This window comes from Fusarium falciforme, chromosome 1 (assembly GCF_026873545.1).
Source record: "Fusarium falciforme chromosome 1, complete sequence".
Classification (NCBI taxonomy): Eukaryota; Fungi; Ascomycota; class Sordariomycetes; order Hypocreales; family Nectriaceae; genus Fusarium; species Fusarium falciforme.
The window spans coordinates 2,766,275-2,785,795 of NC_070544.1; the positions used below are offsets into that span (position 1 = coordinate 2,766,275).

Consider the following 19,521-nt stretch of genomic DNA (forward strand, 5'->3'; position numbering starts at 1 on the left):
CTAATCTCGCGGCGTCACAGACACAGAATCTCCAACTTCAATCGTCGGGTACTGCGTCTCCTTCGTAGTGCAGTCGCCCTGGGAAAAAGAGTCGTGTCGCATGTGAACTCCGAAGTAGACCTTGCCGTCGAAACGCCTTGTCTTCGCTAACGTGACAAACGGCTCTTCCCTCTTCTCACCTGTCTCTTGATCGATGCAGACCATCTGGCATCTGTGACACGCACCCAAGAGCTTGAAGTTTTGGCGGCCAATGTGTACAGCGCCCCAGTCATCTTCGGCGAAGGCTGTATATGCTTTGGTGCCAGGAGCATGTTGAAAAACAATATTGGCCCGGAACGCTCGTTCTTCTACGGGGCTGCCACCTCTGCTCATGATTTCCCTATTCAGCTCATCCACACTTGAGCTGTGTATCATGAGAATGGGGCTCTCGTTCGAGAGCAGGATCTTTGCTGGCTTTTTCTGTTCCGAGTCGGAGTCGGGGGGCGACGGCACGTCTGGAAATGCTCCTGGAAGAGTCCGGATCCTGCTGGGCTGCTGATATCGTTGTATCTGTGCCTTGGAAAGGCGACTCTTCAAACCGAGACCACCCGGAGGGAAACGTGCCAGGACACACGGAACCCCTAAAACGCTCGAGAAGAAGCCGTTGATGCTTTCTGAGGTGTAGAGCTGCGCAGATACCTCTTCTCCGCATACTCTTGATCGTTGCCGGTCGAGTGTTGAGTCGATAACTGAGGGATCGGCCGACAAAGGTATAGAAATCTGATGCGGGTGGTTGTCACGCCGCTTCCCGTGGTATGATACCACCAGTTCTCCTTTGTCAAAATCAATGCGTGGCCGTAACAGAGCCATCCTGGGGCATCGCTTTTGGTTAAGCGCATGGCCAGAACCATGGTGTACCAAGCACCATTCACGATCCCAAGCCAATCCTTCAGGTCGAATCTCCCAAGAAACCCGAGGCGGGATAGAGAAGCCAGCGCAACTCTTGATTGGGTATATGGTGATGGTTTTCACCTGGAGTCGGGGGAACTCTAACATAGCTGTTGGACTCGTAGCGCTGATGATGGGTTCGATCGTCGGTAACGTGGTTTCCAGATAAAACTCTTTGATGAAGTCGACGAAGCGATCTACATCTGCCTTGGTACTCATCGCACCTAAGCTGGCCCGTATGACGCCTGTTGGCTTCCCTGACATGATATCGTTCTCCGCTCCGCATCGGAAGCCTGAAGAAAAGTTTCTCTTCATCTCCCAAGGTTGTAGCCCAAGAGCCGAAGCAATACCCCCTGGACTGCATAACCCGCCTGTTCGAATGTGCATCTTTTTCAGATTTGCAAGCTTCTCGAATTCAGTCAGGCTAACCCAGGCACCACGGATATTCCTCAGATTAAAAGAAACGACAGGGCCAGTTCCTAATGATTCGATTCCAGACGAGTCCTTGGTATAGACCGCGCAGACGGGCTCGCCATTAGCATGGCGTAACTCGCTTAGTTCCCTTAACAGTCGCCGGCTGAGGTACGAGGTGTGGGACTTGATTTCGTCCATGGTACCAAATAATCGCTCGTGTACTTCCATAGCAATATCGAGAGCGATTATACTATGAAATGGAAGCGTGCCGTCTTCCAATCGTTCGTGGAGAGAATGCGACTTTGGTGCATGCCATTTCTCCTTTCCGCACACAACCATGTCCACGGTACCGCCACCAAAATACTTTCGATGATCAAATACCCATTCGGCAGACCGCCGAACGAGTAAAGCACCAAGGTCGGGAAATCCGAATATTTTGTATAAGCTGACGACGATGAAGTCGGGCGTAATATTAGGGTCATTTAGATCGAGACGGGAGGTGGCGGCAAACGAGGATGCGTCCAACAATGTGAGCAGGTGAGATTTCGAACTTTGATGAGCCTCTCTTAGATCTCTGCTCCATGTTAAAGGGTATCTTTTCCCATCCATGTGAGACTGGGCCGAGTATGAGAAGAGTGTCGAGGGTGGTAAGGCGTAGGCGGTATCCATGAAAGGAGAGTTCCCCTTTAACCAAGATTGAAGGCTGCCATCATCGATCAACAAACTATCGACAGCTTCCTCTCGAGCCCCGACTAAACTGGTATGGCAAGCCTCGTGGTAGGCATATAAGAAGCCTTGGGGCAGAGTTCTCATGGCGTCAACTACCAGTTTCACACCAGCGGTGGCATTGGCAACGAACACCACATCGTACTCTGCTGGGTCCGCTCCGAAGAAGTTTAACAAGTTCATGCGAGCATCTTCGATTCGGGAGGTTGAGTTCTGAGATGATGGGGAAGCAGAGTGGGGGTTGCCATATATCGTTTCCATCATTGAGGATGTGAAAGCGTCCATCAGGGACTTGGAGCATAACGTTGTGCCGCCATGATCGAGGTACACAGAGTCTAAACAAGTTAGTGTTTAATATGGAAACGTTTATTTCAGACACGAACCCTGTAGCATAGGGTACTCTCTCGCCCTGAAGTGCTCTACCGCCACGTTATAGCGGTAACCGTTGGTGTCGCTATCCGTGTCCATTTTTGCCATTTCTGACGGTAGAAACCCTAAAGTATGAAGGAGAAAGATGTCGAGAATCTTTGAATGTTCCGGAGAGTTATTCTTCTAACAGCCATGGGCTACCCAAGGGTTTCATATGCTGCGCGACCTCTTATCATACGTGGAAGGCGGGCGCGCTGTATCATGAGCCAGCAAGAGTGGGACGGTCGTGGGGGAGGAGCTATCTGCACCAAGCCGAGGATGAAAGACAGAGGACGATGCAGAGTTTTGAAAGAGCTCGATGCGCAAGTGGATGTGGTAATTATTCCAAAAAATTAGAAAATCGCATTGATGTGACAAGTCGAAGCAGAGCCACTTCTGATGGCGGTCAGCTGCATTGTTGTTTGCCTCTTGTTTGCAAGAGTGGGAGAGGCTTTGCCTGAGCATGATGTAAGAAACCACCCCGGATTGTTTGTTAGGTGCAGGCGGAGATCGCCACGCTCCTTCCCAGGCACATTCGCCGGTTACCGACCGATACCCGAAGATAATTGGCCCAAGAGAGGCCGGAGATTCCCAGGGAAGCGGCGACAGGCAATCACTGATTGCCCCAATGCCCCAAGACGGGACTGGTGAAGCAGGTACGTACCTGCCGACACCTTCCCCGGAACGGCTGCATCAGGGCCCGCAGCCGGTTGCAAACGTCCATCCATCGGAGGAGCAGGAGCCCCCCTTGTCAAACAACCAGGCCCCACTCAAATCGCGCTCGCGCCGGGCCAGCTCAGCAAACCAAACCTCCAACTCGCTCCCAGCCAACCAACGTAAACTTAGTTTCTTCAACTTCACTTGACCTCACTTCCTCGTATCGGTTTATCGCCCCGAGGTGAGGCCTGTTGGAGCACAACTTCCTCCAGCTCAGCGCCATCTTCATTGCCAAAGTCGCGCTCATTCAATTAGTTTGTCTCCCCCATACTCTTTGAGTATCTTTCTCTCTCTTTCCCTTCTCCCTCTACAACGTTTCAAACCGTCGACCCAGCCGCATCCGCAGCCTCGCGTTGTCCCCTCAGACGTCTCTGTCCTCCTGCCACCATCATCATGCCACATTCATTCTATTCTCATTCTTCTTCTCATCTCTTGTCATTCGTTCAGGGCGCGTCGCCCTAGAGCCACCTTCTTCATGGCGCCTCTTTGGCATCCCTACTTGTTTTCTTGCTTCTGACTCTATCCCTTGTCCAAACATTCTTCAGGATCGTCTCTCTAACCGCAATCATGTTGCCAAATAATAGGCACTACCTCGGCAAAGCCCGCAATTCACTTTCAGACAACCGCGCCCCGAAGAATTGACTTTCGTCTCTGCCTTAAAGAGCTACCTATTCCCATGCCACGTCGCGTCCTCCTTTCCGAAACCAACAATGGACTCGTACACCTCTTTTCGAGATGCCTCGGCTCGCTCTCCCGTTGAGAGAAGCTGGAGTCGCGATGACTCGCGCACCCGAGATGATCGCGCCGATCGAGGCGATCGAGGCGATTCCTTTTATCGTGGAAGGTCACCAGGTTCGTCGCGCAACCTCGAGTCTTTTGGACTTGGCTCGTATCACACTGAACAGCACCGCTCACCATTCCCAGGCCATGACCGTCGCGACCGCCGCCGATCTCGCTCACCCGCTACAGTTGATCGCTATGAGCCGCGATCTCGTCGAGACGATCGCGATCGTGACGACCGACGTCGCATCACCTCACCCCCCGCCAACATTGATCGATATGTTCCTGGCCAGGAGGCTAGCTCCTCCGGCAATGTCACAGTCAACCCACTGGCCGATCCTGTCAAGCTCCCGTACCAGGTTGGCTTCTCATATTTCGGTGAATGGTGGAGAATGAATGAGAAGATTAAGGAAGAGAAGGAGCGAATTCGCACTGGTCGTCGACGTGAACCCGAGAGAGCCCGTGGCCCAGAGGACCGTGAAAAGGAAAAGGCCAAGATTCAGGCGGCTTATGACGCCTACAAGGAGGAGCTGCAGGCCAAGATGGCTCGGGCGTTTGTCTCGGAGCACAAGAGGGAGCAGTGGTTCAAGGAGCGATATGTCCCCGAAATCCGTGATGATTTCCGGGCGAAACTCAACGAGCACCGACGTGGCGCCTACAGTCAGTGGGAACAAGACCTCGAGTCTGGCACATTTGATGATTTCTCTTTGGAAGGTCTTCCTAAGAGTGAAAGCAATGGCAGCGGGGGTGTTGTTGAGAAGGAAGAGGGCGAGGCGACGGCCACTAATGAGATTCTTGGTGTTGGCGATCTCGTACCAGCGAACGGTGCTGATATTCGAGACGAGAATCAGTTTCAGCCTACTCTTTTGATCAAGACTATCGCCCCCCACGTCAGCCGTCAGAACCTTGAAGCCTTCTGCAAGGAGCATCTCGGAGAGGAGGAGGGAGGCTTCAAATGGCTTTCTCTTTCTGATCCCAACCCCAGCAAGCGCTATCACCGAATCGGATGGGTCATGCTTCACCCTTCTTCAGAAACGGCACTGCCAGTTGACCGTGTCGACCCTAAGGATGAAGACGGTGATGAGCAGATAACATCGCCTCAGCCAGTATCAACCGCTGACAAAGCTCTGGAAGCCATCAATGGAAAGACGGTCAAGGACGAGGTCCGGGGTGATTTTGTTTGCCACGTTGGAGTTCACAGCCCGCCTGTCCACCCCCGCAAGAAGGCTCTTTGGGATCTTTTCTCGGCACCTGAACGCATTGACAAGGATCTGCTTCTTGTTCAGCGAATTGTCAATAAGTTTGAGGAAGAGTTTGGCTCTGATTTCCAGGCGACCCTGAAGATTGAAGAAAAGGTCGAAGACTTGAGGAATGCTGGCCAGCTTCAGCCTGCCGTGCCCCCGACTCCGGTCAAGAAGGTCAAGAAGACGCGCGAGGTGGGCATGGATGAAGCCATGGACGAAGAAGAAGACGGTGTGATTGAAGTTGAAGAAGAGGAGGAAGAGGGTGCCGTCGACGACGAAGAGGTTGATGACGAAGATCTCCTAGTCAAGAAGAAACAGCTCGATCTCTTGATCGAGTATCTGCGCCGAGTTTTCAACTTCTGCTTCTTCTGTGTCTTTGAGAGTGACTCGATTCACGAGCTTACGCGCAAGTGCCCAGGCGGTCACTTGCGCCGACCACGCAGCACATTGTCTTCTGCAGCCAAGGCGGTGGCTCGGGCCAGCGCCAGTGGTGAGCCCTTCCCTGGCAAGAAGCGAGGAGAAGGAGCCGAGGAGCCAGAGAACGAACCTGCTGAGGGGGACAAGAAGTTCCGAAACGCGTCCAACAAGACCGAGCAGCAGCTTCTCCGGGCCTTCAACTGGGTCAAGACGTTTGAAGACAAGTTGACCCAGCTCCTGGACCCTCACTCCGTCGACATCCGGAAGCTTGGCGGCCGTCCTGTGGACGAGGCTGTTGATGAGGAGCTTTCCAAGCATGTCAAGCAAGAGGATGAACACAAGTGGCGGTGCAAGGCACCAGAATGTTCCAAGCTGTTCAAGGAGGAGCATTTCTGGCGCAAGCACGTCGAGAAGCGCCATTCTGAGTGGCTTGAGAGCATCAAGCAAGAGGTCCGTCTTCCCCTACTCATACTTGAACGACACCAACTAACTGAATCTCTAGTTTGACCTAATCAACGCATATGTCATCGATCCTGCACATATTGCACCATCGAGGACGGATGCCAACTCGAATGGTCATTTCCCACCTGCCAATGGCCAGTCGAACACGGGCACACCCCGTGGTTTCAATCTCCAGAATTTTGCCATGAATGGCATGATGGGCATGCCTGGATTCCCTATGCCCCCTGGCGGCTTCACTCCCATGTTTGCGAATATGCAGTCTGGTGGTTGGAACCCAATGGGTGACGACCGTTCTGGAGGACCCATTCGCCGAGGAGGCATGGGCGGAGGCCGCGGCCAGTATCGATCTGGTCCATATGACCGCCGTGGCGGAAACCGTTACGACGGTGGCCGCAACCGTATGGGCGGTTCTCGATGGGGAGACGGCGCCGGCGGAGCTGCTGGAGGTCCCCGTGAGGCGGTACAGGGACGAAGCCTGAAGAGCTACGAAGACCTTGACCAGGTTTCTGGTGGCGGAGGTGGCGAGCTCAACTACTAGACTGACATATTGCTTACAGTACAAGCTCATGAGGAGGAGCTGGAGTTGGTTGCTTTCATATTGGGTTCCTGGGCAACTGGATTCAGGTGTCGTGGAGACGAATATCTCGCGATATTCCGTGTAGATTATGCCATTGTTACTACTTGCTGATTTTCGAAGTCGATTTGTGAGCTTTGATAGGCCATGAAATTGCATCACATATTCCCATTCTAATATTGATTACTCTCTTTAACCACCTCGAGTCTTGTCTGAAATGAAGGGAGACTTTGATGTCTCGGTGAACCTCGGTGAAAGGTGAGCTAGTGCATCTGGCGGGGCCATGCACATTCTTATCGACCAATAGAAATCTGCGATAAGATATTTTTCGCGACGCACATCCCCACCGCCCACCTCTTTTTTCTGTAGCGAACTCTCCAACGTGCACCCGTTCAAGCCAGCGATTGCCTTCTTCAAGCCTTGTAGTCGCAAAGATGGGACTCCTTGCAGAGAACAAGATGTAAGACTGTCGCATTTGTCAGGGTCGTCTGCGAATGTCTACTAACCTGCTGACTGCAGCCGACGAAAGATCAACAAGGATCCCAACAACACCAAATGGACTCGAGACACCAACACCTTTGGGCAGAAGATCCTTCGTGCCCAGGGCTGGCAACCGGGCCAGTTCCTCGGAGCTGAGAATGCGCCGCACTCGGAACTGCACACGGCTGCCAACGCCTCGTACATCCGCGTCGTTCTCAAGGATGACATGAAGGGACTGGGCTTCAGCAGGGCCAAGGAAGACGAGGTTACAGGACTCGATGTCTTCCAGGACCTGCTCAGTAGACTCAACGGAAAGACCGAGGACCAAGTTGTGGAGGATCAGCAGGCGCGCCTCGCCGTCAAGACCCATCACTTTGTCGAGCAACGATACGGACCGATGCGATTCGTGTATGGAGGTCTCCTAGTGGGCGATGAGATGAAGGAGAAGGATGATGAGGAAGCCAAGACACCCAAGGACGAAGACGAGGACGTGGTTATGGAATCCACCCCAGCACCGAAGGAATCTAAAAAGGAGAAGAAGTCGAAGAAGCGAAAGGCCAGCGAAGACGACGAAGACTCTTCCAGCCGAGAATCCGACTCCAAGAGCAAGAAGAGACGCAAGGAGGAACGCAAGCTGAAGGAGAACGACAGCAGCGCCGACACGGACGACGCCAAGGCCAAGAAGAAGGATAAGAAGTCTAAGAAGGACAAGTCGCGCAAGAAGTCTGCAGAGGTCTCGGAAGAGGAGTCAGAAGAGCGCTCCAAGAAGCGGAAATCCAAGTCCAAGGACAAGAGCCGGTCTCCCGAGGACTCGGAGGAGGACAAGGTGAAGGACAAGAAGTCCAAGAAGGAGAAGAAGGAAAAGAAGGACAAGAAGCGCAAGAAGGAGGCCGCGGCCTCAGAGTCGAGCAGCACCGTTGCTACGCAAGAGTCAACGCCTGTGCCGTCTATCCCAGGAACCGGGGTGACAACACCATCCGGAACATCAACTCCTCGGGGAAGCAGGAACTTTGTGCGGTCACGATTTATTGCGCAGAAGAGGCAGGCTGTGTTGGATACCAAGGCGTTGAACCAGGTCCGTACAATCCACGTTACCCTGCTGCTGGACTATTTCGCTAACAGAAGCAGATTTTCATGGTCAAGGCTTAAATCAGTTTTTCTTTTATCTGGAACTGGAGAACAAAAGTGTTTGAACGGGGAGTAACCATAGACAAGGTATAGGAGTGTACGAGACGCTGTTTGAGGCCGGCGTTGGGTCGGTCACACAAACAAAGCTAGAGGAGTCCGTCACATCTCTTGGAGTCGCGGGAGAATCGCCAATCTCAAGCCCAAGACTTGGCTTGGGTTCAGCATCGAATCATGGAGGAGAGCAGCGAAGGTGTGCCTGATGATCACACCCAAGGAAACACAGGAGGAGGGGAAGCATAGCGAATTTTGATGCAGATCATTTACTTCATTTATTTACTGCTCCTACAGCTGAACTCGCTCTCAGCATTCACCTCTGTGGCCAAATTACCAGCCCATTACAACGAAAACAAGGGCACTCAACCCAACACTATTAATACACCGATCGTTGCCTCGCGAGTTGATCGTTTGCTTGTGAGTTTTCGATCATTTATTTCTCCGCGTTCTTGCCGAAGTTGCTGCAAGCATGTTAGTCAAACTTATCATGAAGTAGCATTGTGATGTGGTGATGACGACGACGCACTTGTGGAAGAACTGGCTGAAGATGCCGCCCTTTGCTGTTTGGTCCGACATGCTCGCGCGACGGGCCGCGTTGGCATCGGAGCCTCGCTTTTGCTGTTGGAGGCTTGCGAAGGCGGGCATGAAGCCGGAGCTCTGGTATGGTCATTAGTATCATGCCATTGAGGAAGGGGACGGGAGACGTTACTCGGCGGCGACCGCTGGCGTTGGTGTTTTGGTTGTTTTGGGGAGCGCCAGAGTCCATGATTGCGGTTGTGGTGAAGTTGATGATGTGTGGTTTAGCAAATGTCCTTATATGGAGGACACGATCGTGGTCAATGGTTGTTTGAAACAAGAGTTCGATTGAGGTTGAAGTATGAAGACAAGAAGAGCTCGGAAAGGAGGGGAGGAAGCTCAGCTTATATGTGACAAGGCGATCAGACAACTCGCCGTCGATCTTCAGGTCAGGAAGAAACGAGGTACGTAGACAAAGCTTCCCGCGGGCGTCTTGCACCACTACACGCAAAAGGGCAACGCCATCATCACCACTTCTCTCTCACTGTAGCACAGGAGACAACCACACTAGCTCGTCACCTCCGTCGTGTCAACCATGCATGTAAGTGACGGCAGCGACGGTTCGATAGGCTGGACGCATCCGTAAGCTTTGCGCCCGGGGCCCTCCATCCGCCATCCCACATGCTGGGCCATGCTCCTTTGGAGGAATGGCCAAACGAGGCCATGACCGAGGTGGCGTCCCTCTTTCGCCTCTGGTCCCTTCTTTCCCGCTGTGCTCCAGCAGAGGGGAGTGAGCCGTCTCGTCCTCCCAGCCAACCAGGCCTCTTCGATCGTCAGACACTGGGGAGCTGGGGCTCTCCCTCACTGTGAATCCGATGCAAAACAAGTCCCTTTGAATCATCACCTGCCCCAGAAGCAAAGGGTGCGAGCTCCCTTGGAAGCGGGGAGGGTGGAATGTCCGCCCTCGCCTGTGAGCATCATGGCGGCTTTCCCTGAGGCGCTGATCTTGACCCGTTTTCCCCAGACACAGACGCGGAGAGGGCTTGTCAAAAGCAGGTCACACCACCACACTCGGCAGGGGAATTACTAACACCAAGACAGAGTCCAGGCCAGCCACAGAAGCTACAGCCTGCAGCGTTGCATTTTGCGGAGGTCGGGAGGGGACCAGCTGTCCGCGGTTGGAGGGTGAGCTTTCATGGATGCAGTTTCCCCTCTTCTGGTCAAACATTGATCATGATACCACAACCGTCAAGAGGGATTGGCACCTTCTCTATCCTCAATGACGACGTTGAAGTGGGAATTGGGGACGGGATGCGTTCAGCAGAAGCGGGGCACCTGGCGTCGACGGGGCTCAAGGTCCGGTGGGGCCGGCCGGTTCGGGGCCTTGTGGGGCTGTTCTTGGGTTCGCTCCTCCAAGCGAGAAAGGGCAAGTGCCGGAAGCGGGGGAGAGAGCAATTGAATTGTTAAGCAAATGACCCCAATGCATGCGACAAGAGAATACAGGGGTCACATGAAAGATGGTGACTAACAGACATTGGATGATAATCTTGCAGTACTGAACAGATTCAGGGTCCTCCAAACGGTCATGTCGTGTGCGTAGCCTTCCAAAGTCGAAGACGTGAATGGCTTCGGTAGCTTGCAAGTTGTGGGGCAGGGCCCTCGTCTTGAACCTCAACTGACGACATGACCCGTCTCTAGATCCTCGATTCCCGTGTCTAGTCAGGGTCCTTCCTCATCAGGGGCTTGCCCTCGTTGTTGTTGTTGTTGTTGTTGTTGTTGTTGGAACCATCCGGGCTTTTTTCTTTTTATTTTGAAATTTTCCTTTCGTCTAGTCATGATACTGTACGACAAAATCACGCCCCTCCCTTTCCTTGCACCCCGTCTAGATGCCACAAGTCCACCTCTAACACAAAGCCGTCTTTTTTTGGTCTTGTATACAATCAACCCCCGGCCTACTCCTTCTCTAATCTCACCGCCGGGTTCCTCTCGATAAAGTTGAGATCCACCTTGTGGCCCAGCAGCTCTCGGATGTTGGAGATCTTGTACTTGATCATGGTCGGCCGCTCCAAGCTCAGACCCCAGCCAAACACCCGCATGTCCTTGGGCAGACCCATGGGCTCCAGCATCTCCGGTCGGAACATGCCACTGTTGCCAATCTCCACCAGCTTGCCCAGACCCTCGTGGTAGCTGAAGATCTCCATGCTAGGCTCGGTGTAGGGGTTGTACGCAGGCTTGAACTTGAGGTTGGTGATGCCCATCTTGGCGAAGAAGACCTCCATGAACTCCATCAGACCTCCCAGGGTCAGTCCGTAGTCGGCAATGACACCCTCCACCTGGTGGAACTCGGCCAAGTGAGTCGCATCCACAGTCTCGTTGCGGAACACCCTGTCGATGGAGAAGTATCGGGCAGGGGGTGGTCGTCCATCGGGACCCTTCTGCGCTGCCAGCTTGTACAGCATCGCCGTTGAAATGGCAGTGGTGTGTGTTCGAAGGACCAGTCTTGTCGACTCGTCGGCCGACCAGGGGTATCTGTAGCCGATCGATCCAAACTTGCCGTCCTGGTGCACCTCCTTGATGTTCTCCCAGTACTCCTCTGTGTTCTGTCCCTCCTGTTCTGTCCGCGGTCTATCGCCCACCTTGGGGTCCGAGATGTAGAAGGTGTCCTGCAGATCACGGGCAGGGTGCTGTTGAGGCACGAAGAGGGCGTCAAAGTTCCAGAATCCGGTCTCGACGAACTTGTTGGTGGGCATCTCCTCGAAGCCCATCTCGAAGAAGATTTGTCTGAACTCGTGTCGCACCTTGTTGAGGGGGTGGAGAGCGCCGGCGTTCTGGTCAGCTCCCAGGGCCTTGAAGTTGTAGGGCTTGAAGTTGGCCGTCTTCCACGAGCCCGACATGATCATGTCGGCTGTCAGGTCTGTCTCCTCCTTCTGGATCTCGAGGGCGAACTTGGGGCCCTGGGCCATCTTGAAGCTGATGACCTTTTGCATCTTGATCAGTTTTCGCTTTCGCAGGTCGGTCAAGATCTTGGGCTCGTGGGTTCGGGTCTCCTTGATCTGCAGGAGCTGGGCTCGGGTGACATCCTCGATCGACTCGGCCTGAAGATAAAGAGGTCAACCATCATTCAAAAGAACCGCTTGATTCAAGTGTTACAGCACTTACAGTAGCCACAAGCTTTCCATCCTTGCTCTTGCTAATCCACTTCTCCTTAAAGGCCTTGCCCTGGCCGACCTTGGTGACAGTCTTGTCGCCAATCGCCTGCTCCAGCTCCTGAATGGTCAAACCCTCAACAGCGCTGCGCAGAGCCTCGAAGACACGCGCCTCGTGGCTGCCATGCTCGGCAATCTTCTCGGCCTCAGGCTCCAGGGCAGCCTCTTCTCGGTCAATTGTCTCGTAGGTGATCATGGACCGCGAGGCCAGACGATCGAGGGCGGCCTTGATGTCCTGGAAGGCGATGGAGGGGAAGGCCTCAGCGGAGAGGAGGGGACTCTGGGCCGAGAGGGCCTGGAGGATCTGGGAAGTGAGGTCCCCCGCGGGGGCAGAGCTTGAGGTTGTCATGATGGGCACTTGTCTCTGTGTCTGGTGAATCTGAGACGAGTTTGCTCCTCTTCGTCGTCGTCGTTGTTCGTCTGAGTCACGGCAGAAATTATTTGGGCCGGTGCTGCACCACCCACCACTGCACATCCGATGGCGGGGTACGGAGGTACTTGGCCAGCTTCAGTGTGTCCCGCGTTTTTCGGGGCTACCCTTTCTCCGATATCCGACCTCCTTGCCCGTGTCTGGCCTGTCGGTACTCGTAAGTGTCAGTCACATATGATCCCTGCAATCCTATCATGGCCTCTCCCAAGTTCCAACAACTCCGTTCCCACCTCTCCAGGCTCCCATAAGAACTCGTATCTTCAATTTTCTTAATTTTAGCCAGTCGCTTTCTCATTTTTGTTGTCGATTCGATCTTCTGAGCTTCCATCAATCACACATCACCCACAAGAGTCGCCGATGATCTGCACGTGCTCTTCCTGAGCTATCGCCCTGCTCATATGCAGAACTGGCTCGTCCGCGAACCTGAGAACAGATGACGAGCCCCGAGAATGAGCCATGATGCCTCGCCGAGCTCTACGGCGCGAACCGATGCTCCTCCCGTCGAGCCTCTCCCCGCGTCCTCTGCCAACCGTGTCACCCGGGATCTGCTATCGCCTGAGCAGCCCAGGTCCCGGTCGCGCGCCCAGTCGCACTCGCAGCGCCGCAAGAAGAAGAAGAGCAGGAAGCGGCGCAATCCCGGCCTAGCGAGAAAGTTGGAATTCATTACACATTTGCTCAAGAGCCTTGATACCCTGGTGTTTGCGGAGTTAAGCGCGCTGTATTATATGGAGTACGTTACCATCCGCCCTTGTTTACTTGCCCGGCTTGCGCTTACAAATGTCTGCCTCTAGATGCTCCATGTTTCGATTTATCCTACGATCTGTCGGCCAGTACATGTATTTGACACCTAAGGATGAGTCATTTCCCTTCCTCACGCCCGCCAGTCGCATACATGTCGTGTTAGTCGTCATTCCCAACCTCATCTGCATGCTCCTCCATCTATTTGCTTCACTCCCGACTGGACCAGACTACCATCGAGGCTACATGCACGGCGGCTTAGTCATTGACTTTATAGGTCAGAAGCCGCCAACATCGCGGATTTACTATCTCCTTGCCGATTTTGCGATCTTGGTCATCCAATGTCTGATGCTGACGGTACATACGGAACGGGAAAGGCTTCGCCTGACCCTCAAAACATTCCGCCCTCTAATACCAGACGTCGCCCAGGAGATGGGCCCCACTCTAGAAGACCTAGATGCAGAAGAGCGTGGCGTATCTCGGGACATGCCTGGCTCGTTACCACCGAATGAGACAGAAGACATCGAATTGCAACCGCTTAGGCCTATCAATGAAGCAGAAGAAGGCAGCTCGCAGTCGGGAGAACCAGAGCCGCCTGCAAGAGAGTCGCCAGCGGACGAGCCGACAAGGACTTATCTGTCGGACGTGCTAAGCTCTGGAAATGCAGTCATTGGCGAGTATCACGTCCTGCATTCTCTTCGCAATGCGGCGATGGATCTCGAGAGGACGGCAGCACACTCCTTACGCACCATCAGCTATGGGGCGACTATGGCAGCCATTGAAGCCCGCAGGCGGGGTGTCACCGTACCAGCTCGCCAGGGGCAGACTGATAGACGGCAATGAGATGCAAGAGATAATTGTCAGCGACTGTGCCATCCATTGTTCCGAATGCATGCATGAACTGAGTATGAATTGCTTCAGAAATGAATTGCTTCCCTTGCTTTACGCTATCTTCCTGCCAACATTGCCAACGCCAGTACCCTTAACAGAAACAATGATATCATTGGTGTCGTCCTCGACATCTCTCAAGCCCCAGCTGCTCGCGCCAAATGTCCTTAGGTCCCTAGCCAATCCAACCATCTCTTCAGTTCCAATTACGTCGCGGCCGATTCTGAGACGGCCAACATCTTCTGATCCCATGGCCATGAGAATGAGGACCGTGTTGGCAGAGGTCTGAGTAACGCATCCGCCCTGCGAGATGGTCTCAAGTAGCTGGAAAGCGCATCGCCTGCCAATGTCCTCTGGGACTACACCACCTGAAGGCGGCACAACCACGTCGGCGGAGTAGAGCACACCAACTGCGCTCGACTCGGCGACCAAACTCAGACCAAAACCAATTCCCAGCCGCCTCTTGCTTCCTGCCTTGTCGCCGGTGGGCACGAGCGGCGCCTGGTCGTACTGGGCAGCAACATGGATATCGGACACCAAGGGGTTGAGGATCTCGCGCGCTGAGTGGATCATTCGGGCATTGTTCGAGGCAGACACTCCAGTGCAGTATGCGACACCTCGAATCCTTTTTATCCGGCCGGGGCTTCGGTTGAGATGTAGGGTCTTGGGTAGTCGCACTTGACTCGCAAATCGCAGCTCGACACATCCACCGCCGCCTCGTCCGCCGGGTCCCGCGCAGGATCGCTGAAGCACCCTCAGCTCTATTCGCGCGGGAGGGATACCAAAGAGGCCGAAGAGGGGGAGGATGGCGGTTCGGAAGGAGTCGACGGAGATGTCGCCCGTCTCGGTGGAGGATGTGATGACGCCGGGGCCCGAGATACGGACGTTCATGTGGGCTTTCGAGAAAGGCGCCAGAAGACAGAGAGGCATGAGGTAGTAGGTGACGCCTCGCGTGTTGTTCATGGAGATGTTGTGCTCGATGACGTCTCCGTCTGAAGCTCCAAAGCCAGCGATAGTTCCTGTGATCAAACCAGGATGATATGTAATTGTCGTACCCGAGTACGAGATCTGCATCGAACTGCCATTGGTGACGGCCTCGAGCAGGCGCAAGAAGGAAATCTCATGAGGGGCGAGACCAGGATTCGTAGGCGACGTGCTTCGAATCTTGGAGATGTGAACGGGTCGACCGGTCAGGGTTGATAGAATCAACCTCTGGGTAAAGTGCCGGTGGCCTGTGAACCGGAGGAACTCTGGCGAAGGGTTCGACATTTTGCTGTGGTTGGGGTATCTTGAAGTCGCAATATTGCAGCTTCGCCAGCGGTAGAGCAAAAAAATATCTTTCTGCCGCTGGAAAAGTTGTATGGGTCGCTCAATGGGGAAGGCGGTAAGCCACCCACCCACTGGAAAGAGCAAGTCTTCAGCGTCTTCAGCGTCTTATCGATAACGGACCCAATGATTGAATTGTGCCCGCCAACTGCTCGAAAAGTTCGAGATCCTCACGTCAACGAGGCTTCGGTACTGCCATTGCGCACTTCAGCCATTGAGGATGGCGGGTCGACCGCTTTTATTCGAGCTACGATGCCGGAATGAGACAATATGTCGCTCATGTCGATTGGCGATCCGACACCGGCCTCAGCAGCCATGGATATCAGCAGTTGCATACAGTTCGAAAGCCACAGCGCAACGACCGGCCAACGATGCCGTAGCCCGAAAGCCGAGCAGGTTCGAGCTCAGGCAATATCTCGATCGTATCAAGGCGCTTCGAAACCCAACCAAGGGCACAGACGAGACGTTTAGCGTTCGATTCTTCGAGCAGGAGGACAATAAGAGGACAGAGCTGCCCAGTGAGGAAGCCTTTGGCGCATCACTACACGAGGTCGATACTTCAGGCCTCAAAGATGCCCTGATAGAGATCAAGAATGAGATGGGTGGGCAGGATGAAAAGGCAGCCTTTCAAGAGGTCGTTGATCAACTGGGCCAGGACTGGGATAAGATGAAGACGGCCGACGACCTGGAGAGGATTATTGCCAAGCTGGACGCCTACACGGCGGCAATCGATGAGGAGATTGACAAGACTGGCGCAGACCTTCCCAAGGAGATATTGGAAGAGCTGGACTTGGAGCTACCAGGGTTGCCCGAGATGGGAACCCTTGGTTCTCGAATAGCCCTACCTCAGGTCCCAGAGAAGCCGTGGACAATCAATCAACGGAAAAGGGTCGCCCGCCTCAACACTACTCTGGCTCGGACGGCAAGGGACATGCGCCGAGGGACGAAGCTCACCACCAAGACTGTGCAGGGGCTATTCAAGGCGTACCACGCGGCCCGGCTTTCCCTCGCCCATGGCTGGAGCCACGTTCCCCTTGAGGTCTGGGATCTGCTTTGGAAGGTCTTTTCAGCGGACGAGTCTGTCAACATCCATCGACTATCACATCTTGCTCTCTTGTCGCGAGACATGAGCGAGGCCAAGATCACACTGAGCCCTGCACAGCAACTGTTGACCATTGAGGCCGTATTCGTCGATGGATGGGAGACAAAGGCCATCGAGAACTGGAAGCGATGCATCAGCTCGCTAGGTGACGAGAACGCTGTGACGTTCCAAGAGTTCTGGGAGCTGGGCGTGAGGATGTTCTGCCGCGTTGGCGATCTGGACCAGGCGCAGCGAGCCGTCAACAAGCTCATTGAGAAGCAAAAGGATCCTCGCATCCTTATGCCTCTGATCCGGACGTGGTCGGAGCTCGGGACGGAGGAGGGTCAGGAGAAGGCATGGTTGGCGTACCGGCAGCTCCGCGAGCTCCTGGGACACGACATGAAGCTCACCGACTACGACCAGGTTATATCCTACTTCCTGACCACCAACCAAACCGAAAACGCCCTATACGCATTTGTTGACATGATGAGCGACGGCAAGATCGACCTGAAGAAGCAAAAGTACATGCCTTCGGTCGTGGCCAACAAGTTCTTCTTTGGCAAGTGGCTCAAGAGGCTCATCGGAGCAGGCGACCTCTCGGGTGCGCAGAGCGTCGTCGAGTTTATGAGGAAGAGGGGCATCGAGGCATCGCCGATCCAGCTGAATGGCCTCATCGGTGCTTGGCAGCGGTCGGGGGGTGCTGAGGATCTGGATAAGGCGGATCAGATGGCCTGGGGTATGATTGACTCTCGAATTGACTTTGTCAAGGCTCGAGGAAGTGGTGGCTCCTCCAAGGACAAGGCAGCAGAGGCTGCTGGCGTGAACCCATTCCCTCGAGCCACTCTGGAGACGTTCTCCCTCTTGGCAGAGAACTACCGTCTTCGCGATCTCCACGAGCGCCTCTTGACGCTTTGGGAGGCGTTCCGGGAGGCCGAGATGAAGGCTGACTCGTTCGTTATCAACCAGCTCCTCGAGTCGTATATCCAGGCGGGCCAGTCCAAGGAGGCGCTCGAGCTCTACGATACGCTCGTAACGGAAAAGGGCGTCGAGCCTGATCCGTATACCTTCAGCGCGCTCTGGAAGACGCTTGCCGTCAACCGACTTCACATGCCCTCGGCCGGACATATCCCCGGCATGGTCTCATCGACGCGCGACCTCTTTGCTGAGACGGCCAAGTTCCGGCATGTTTTTGCGGCTGACGGCGGTATGGATGGACAGCTCGCTCGCAAGATTCTCCACACGTTCCGACGCGTGGGCGACCGCGCTGGCCTCGTCGTCGCTCTGGCCGCCCTCCGCGACATCTTCAACTTCCTACCACCCGAGACGCTCGTCCTCGAGATGGTCATGGGCACCACAAAGCTGGCGTGGGATACGCCAACCCACCGCCGTCGCCTCGTACACGCAAAGCGGAACCTCGACCGCGCCCTGCTGGACTGGGCTGAGGGAGACGAGTCACGACTTCAGGGCGATCGCCGTGGTGAGGCCCTCTTTGAGTATCTGCAGAAGCAGTACTGGCCCGAGGAGGACGGACAGGGGCAGGTGTTTAGGGAGGCGGCGAAAGAGATGGGAGTGTACGATATGATGAAAAAGGGCAAGGGGGGCGGTAAATAAAAAGGGGCATGTATCGGCGCTTGGGGGGAATCATATGGCATCTCTCCAATTCAAATAGAGCGACAAGGTCGTCGCATGTTGTATACTAGTACTACGCATACACACTCATGAGAAGCGTTGGAAATGACTTCAAGATGGATGATGCAACAGTTCAATGGCCTGTGTGACTCGAGTGAGATATCAATATTAGTTCAAGATGTATATCTACAAGCCCATCTCAAAGACTTTCAAAAGCAACCCTAGAAACACACAGGGACCCCAAAGAGGTCTGTCTTTTGGACCCCGATTCCATTCCACTATCCGTCCTCTCCGAAAACTCCATCGCTATGCAAAAACACAAATCGTCCTCCATCCTATGACAAGTCCATCTCGTGATCCAGCCGGTCTCCCACAGAGCTCAGGCCCGACTCGTCGTCGCTGGCATGGCCGTTTTGCTGAACCGCCTTCTGGTTATGCTGCGGCGGCTGCTCAGGCTCGGGGCTGAGTGAGGCAGATGCTGTGCGTTTGGAGATCCATTCCGAGATGCTCGTGTCTGGTCCTCCTTCGACTTGTACCTCTCCTGCATCGTGTCCCCTGCCTAGGATTGTCCCGTGGTACTTGGCGTCTTCGCCCGTCTTGCTGTGCTTCTTCTTAAGAGCTACACCACAATCATTAGCACGTCGTCTGCAGAAAACCCAATGCAGCAAGACTCACCATTGAGGTAATCAGTCGCATCCATCTCGCCGTCTCCGCTGCCAACATCCATCATCTCCTTCATGCGCTGTCCCGCAAACCAGGCGATGAACTCTTCGAGGCCGCGCAGGTCCTCCTTGTCGTGGAACAGCTCCTCGGCGGGCAGTCGCTCAGGCATGAGGGCGCCCGCGTCCTGTAGGGCCATGCGGATGTCGACGACAGTGAAATCCGCACTGTCGCCCTGATTGTGCGCCGCGTGATCGGCTGTGCTCTGGCAGAGCAGCGAGAGGTATCGGGCGGCGAGGTCCGTCAGTGAGTCGAGCACGGCCGGGCGCGTCGAGTGGTAGCCCGTCGAGCGGAGGATCTGAAGTATGGAGGGGCGGAGGAGCGCGTGGAAGAGGGAAGGAGGCGTCGTCATGATTAAGGATGTTCGTCTTGAGCGGTAATTGTAGTCGTCGCGAAGCAAAGAAAAGCTTGGGCGGGTGGTGGTGCTCTACTCGTCGTCGCCTCGTTTTCGCCGTGTCTGAGTCTGCGCCTTCATCGGGGTCAAATCTGGAGTCTCGCAGCAGCGCATGTCCGAACCCAAGCGCTGTGGAATCGCTCCTGCTCTAGCGATTATGAAGCTATTCACGATGAAGCTCTTGTTGGTGTTGGCGTTGCACGTGCTTGAGCTTGGGGAGAGAAGAGCTTCCATCTCATGGATCCCAACGAGGTTCGGCCTG

At 54.6% G+C, this 19,521-nt stretch overlaps 7 protein-coding genes and 2 pseudogenes across 9 annotated transcripts, besides 2 other annotated features; 4 read left to right on the forward strand and 5 right to left on the reverse strand.

Annotated features, from left to right (window-relative positions):
* On the reverse strand, positions 1-2,559 carry NCS54_00074900 (annotated as a pseudogene). Its single transcript has 2 exons — positions 2,451-2,559; positions 1-2,402 (listed from the first exon to the last, which is right to left on the reverse strand).
* Positions 1-2,559: a sequence feature.
* A 1,295-nt stretch (positions 2,560-3,854) lies between these two features.
* On the forward strand, positions 3,855-6,633 carry NCS54_00075000 (annotated as a pseudogene). Its single transcript has 2 exons — positions 3,855-6,083; positions 6,136-6,633.
* Positions 3,855-6,633: a sequence feature.
* A 440-nt stretch (positions 6,634-7,073) lies between these two features.
* NCS54_00075100 (G-patch domain-containing protein) lies at positions 7,074-8,298 on the forward strand (the record flags this gene model as incomplete). The annotated part of the gene is made up of 3 exons (XM_053146391.1): positions 7,074-7,129; positions 7,189-8,224; positions 8,278-8,298. The coding sequence occupies exons 1-3, from the start codon at positions 7,104-7,106 to the stop codon at positions 8,296-8,298; spliced, it is 1,083 nt and encodes a 360-aa protein (XP_053002366.1). The 5' UTR covers positions 7,074-7,103.
* Positions 8,299-8,764: 466 nt separating this feature from the next.
* On the reverse strand, positions 8,765-9,205 carry NCS54_00075200 (Hypothetical protein; the record flags this gene model as incomplete). The annotated part of the gene is made up of 3 exons (XM_053146392.1): positions 9,041-9,205; positions 8,858-8,988; positions 8,765-8,792 (listed from the first exon to the last, which is right to left on the reverse strand). The coding sequence occupies exons 1-3, from the start codon at positions 9,095-9,097 to the stop codon at positions 8,765-8,767; spliced, it is 216 nt and encodes a 71-aa protein (XP_053002367.1). The 5' UTR covers positions 9,098-9,205.
* Positions 9,206-10,799: 1,594 nt separating this feature from the next.
* NCS54_00075300 (Phenylalanine--tRNA ligase) lies at positions 10,800-12,528 on the reverse strand (the record flags this gene model as incomplete). The annotated part of the gene is made up of 2 exons (XM_053146393.1): positions 10,800-11,942; positions 12,007-12,528. The coding sequence occupies 2 exons, from the start codon at positions 12,526-12,528 to the stop codon at positions 10,800-10,802; spliced, it is 1,665 nt and encodes a 554-aa protein (XP_053002368.1).
* Positions 12,529-12,932: 404 nt separating this feature from the next.
* Positions 12,933-14,064, forward strand: NCS54_00075400 (DUF1746 domain-containing protein; the record flags this gene model as incomplete). The annotated part of the gene is made up of 2 exons (XM_053146394.1): positions 12,933-13,213; positions 13,275-14,064. 2 exons carry the CDS (start codon positions 12,933-12,935, stop codon positions 14,062-14,064), a joined length of 1,071 nt encoding a protein of 356 aa, XP_053002369.1.
* A 99-nt stretch (positions 14,065-14,163) lies between these two features.
* Positions 14,164-15,393, reverse strand: NCS54_00075500 (Hypothetical protein; the record flags this gene model as incomplete). The annotated part of the gene is made up of 1 exon (XM_053146395.1): positions 14,164-15,393. Exon 1 carries the CDS (start codon positions 15,376-15,378, stop codon positions 14,164-14,166), a length of 1,215 nt encoding a protein of 404 aa, XP_053002370.1. The 5' UTR covers positions 15,379-15,393.
* Positions 15,394-15,574: 181 nt separating this feature from the next.
* NCS54_00075600 (Hypothetical protein) lies at positions 15,575-18,127 on the forward strand (the record flags this gene model as incomplete). Its single annotated transcript, XM_053146396.1, has 1 exon — positions 15,575-18,127. Exon 1 carries the CDS (start codon positions 15,656-15,658, stop codon positions 18,125-18,127), a length of 2,472 nt encoding a protein of 823 aa, XP_053002371.1. The 5' UTR covers positions 15,575-15,655.
* Positions 18,128-18,480: 353 nt separating this feature from the next.
* Positions 18,481-19,217, reverse strand: NCS54_00075700 (BTP domain-containing protein; the record flags this gene model as incomplete). Its single annotated transcript, XM_053146397.1, has 2 exons — positions 18,481-18,764; positions 18,821-19,217. 2 exons carry the CDS (start codon positions 19,215-19,217, stop codon positions 18,481-18,483), a joined length of 681 nt encoding a protein of 226 aa, XP_053002372.1.
* Between the last annotated feature and the right edge of the window lie 304 nt (positions 19,218-19,521).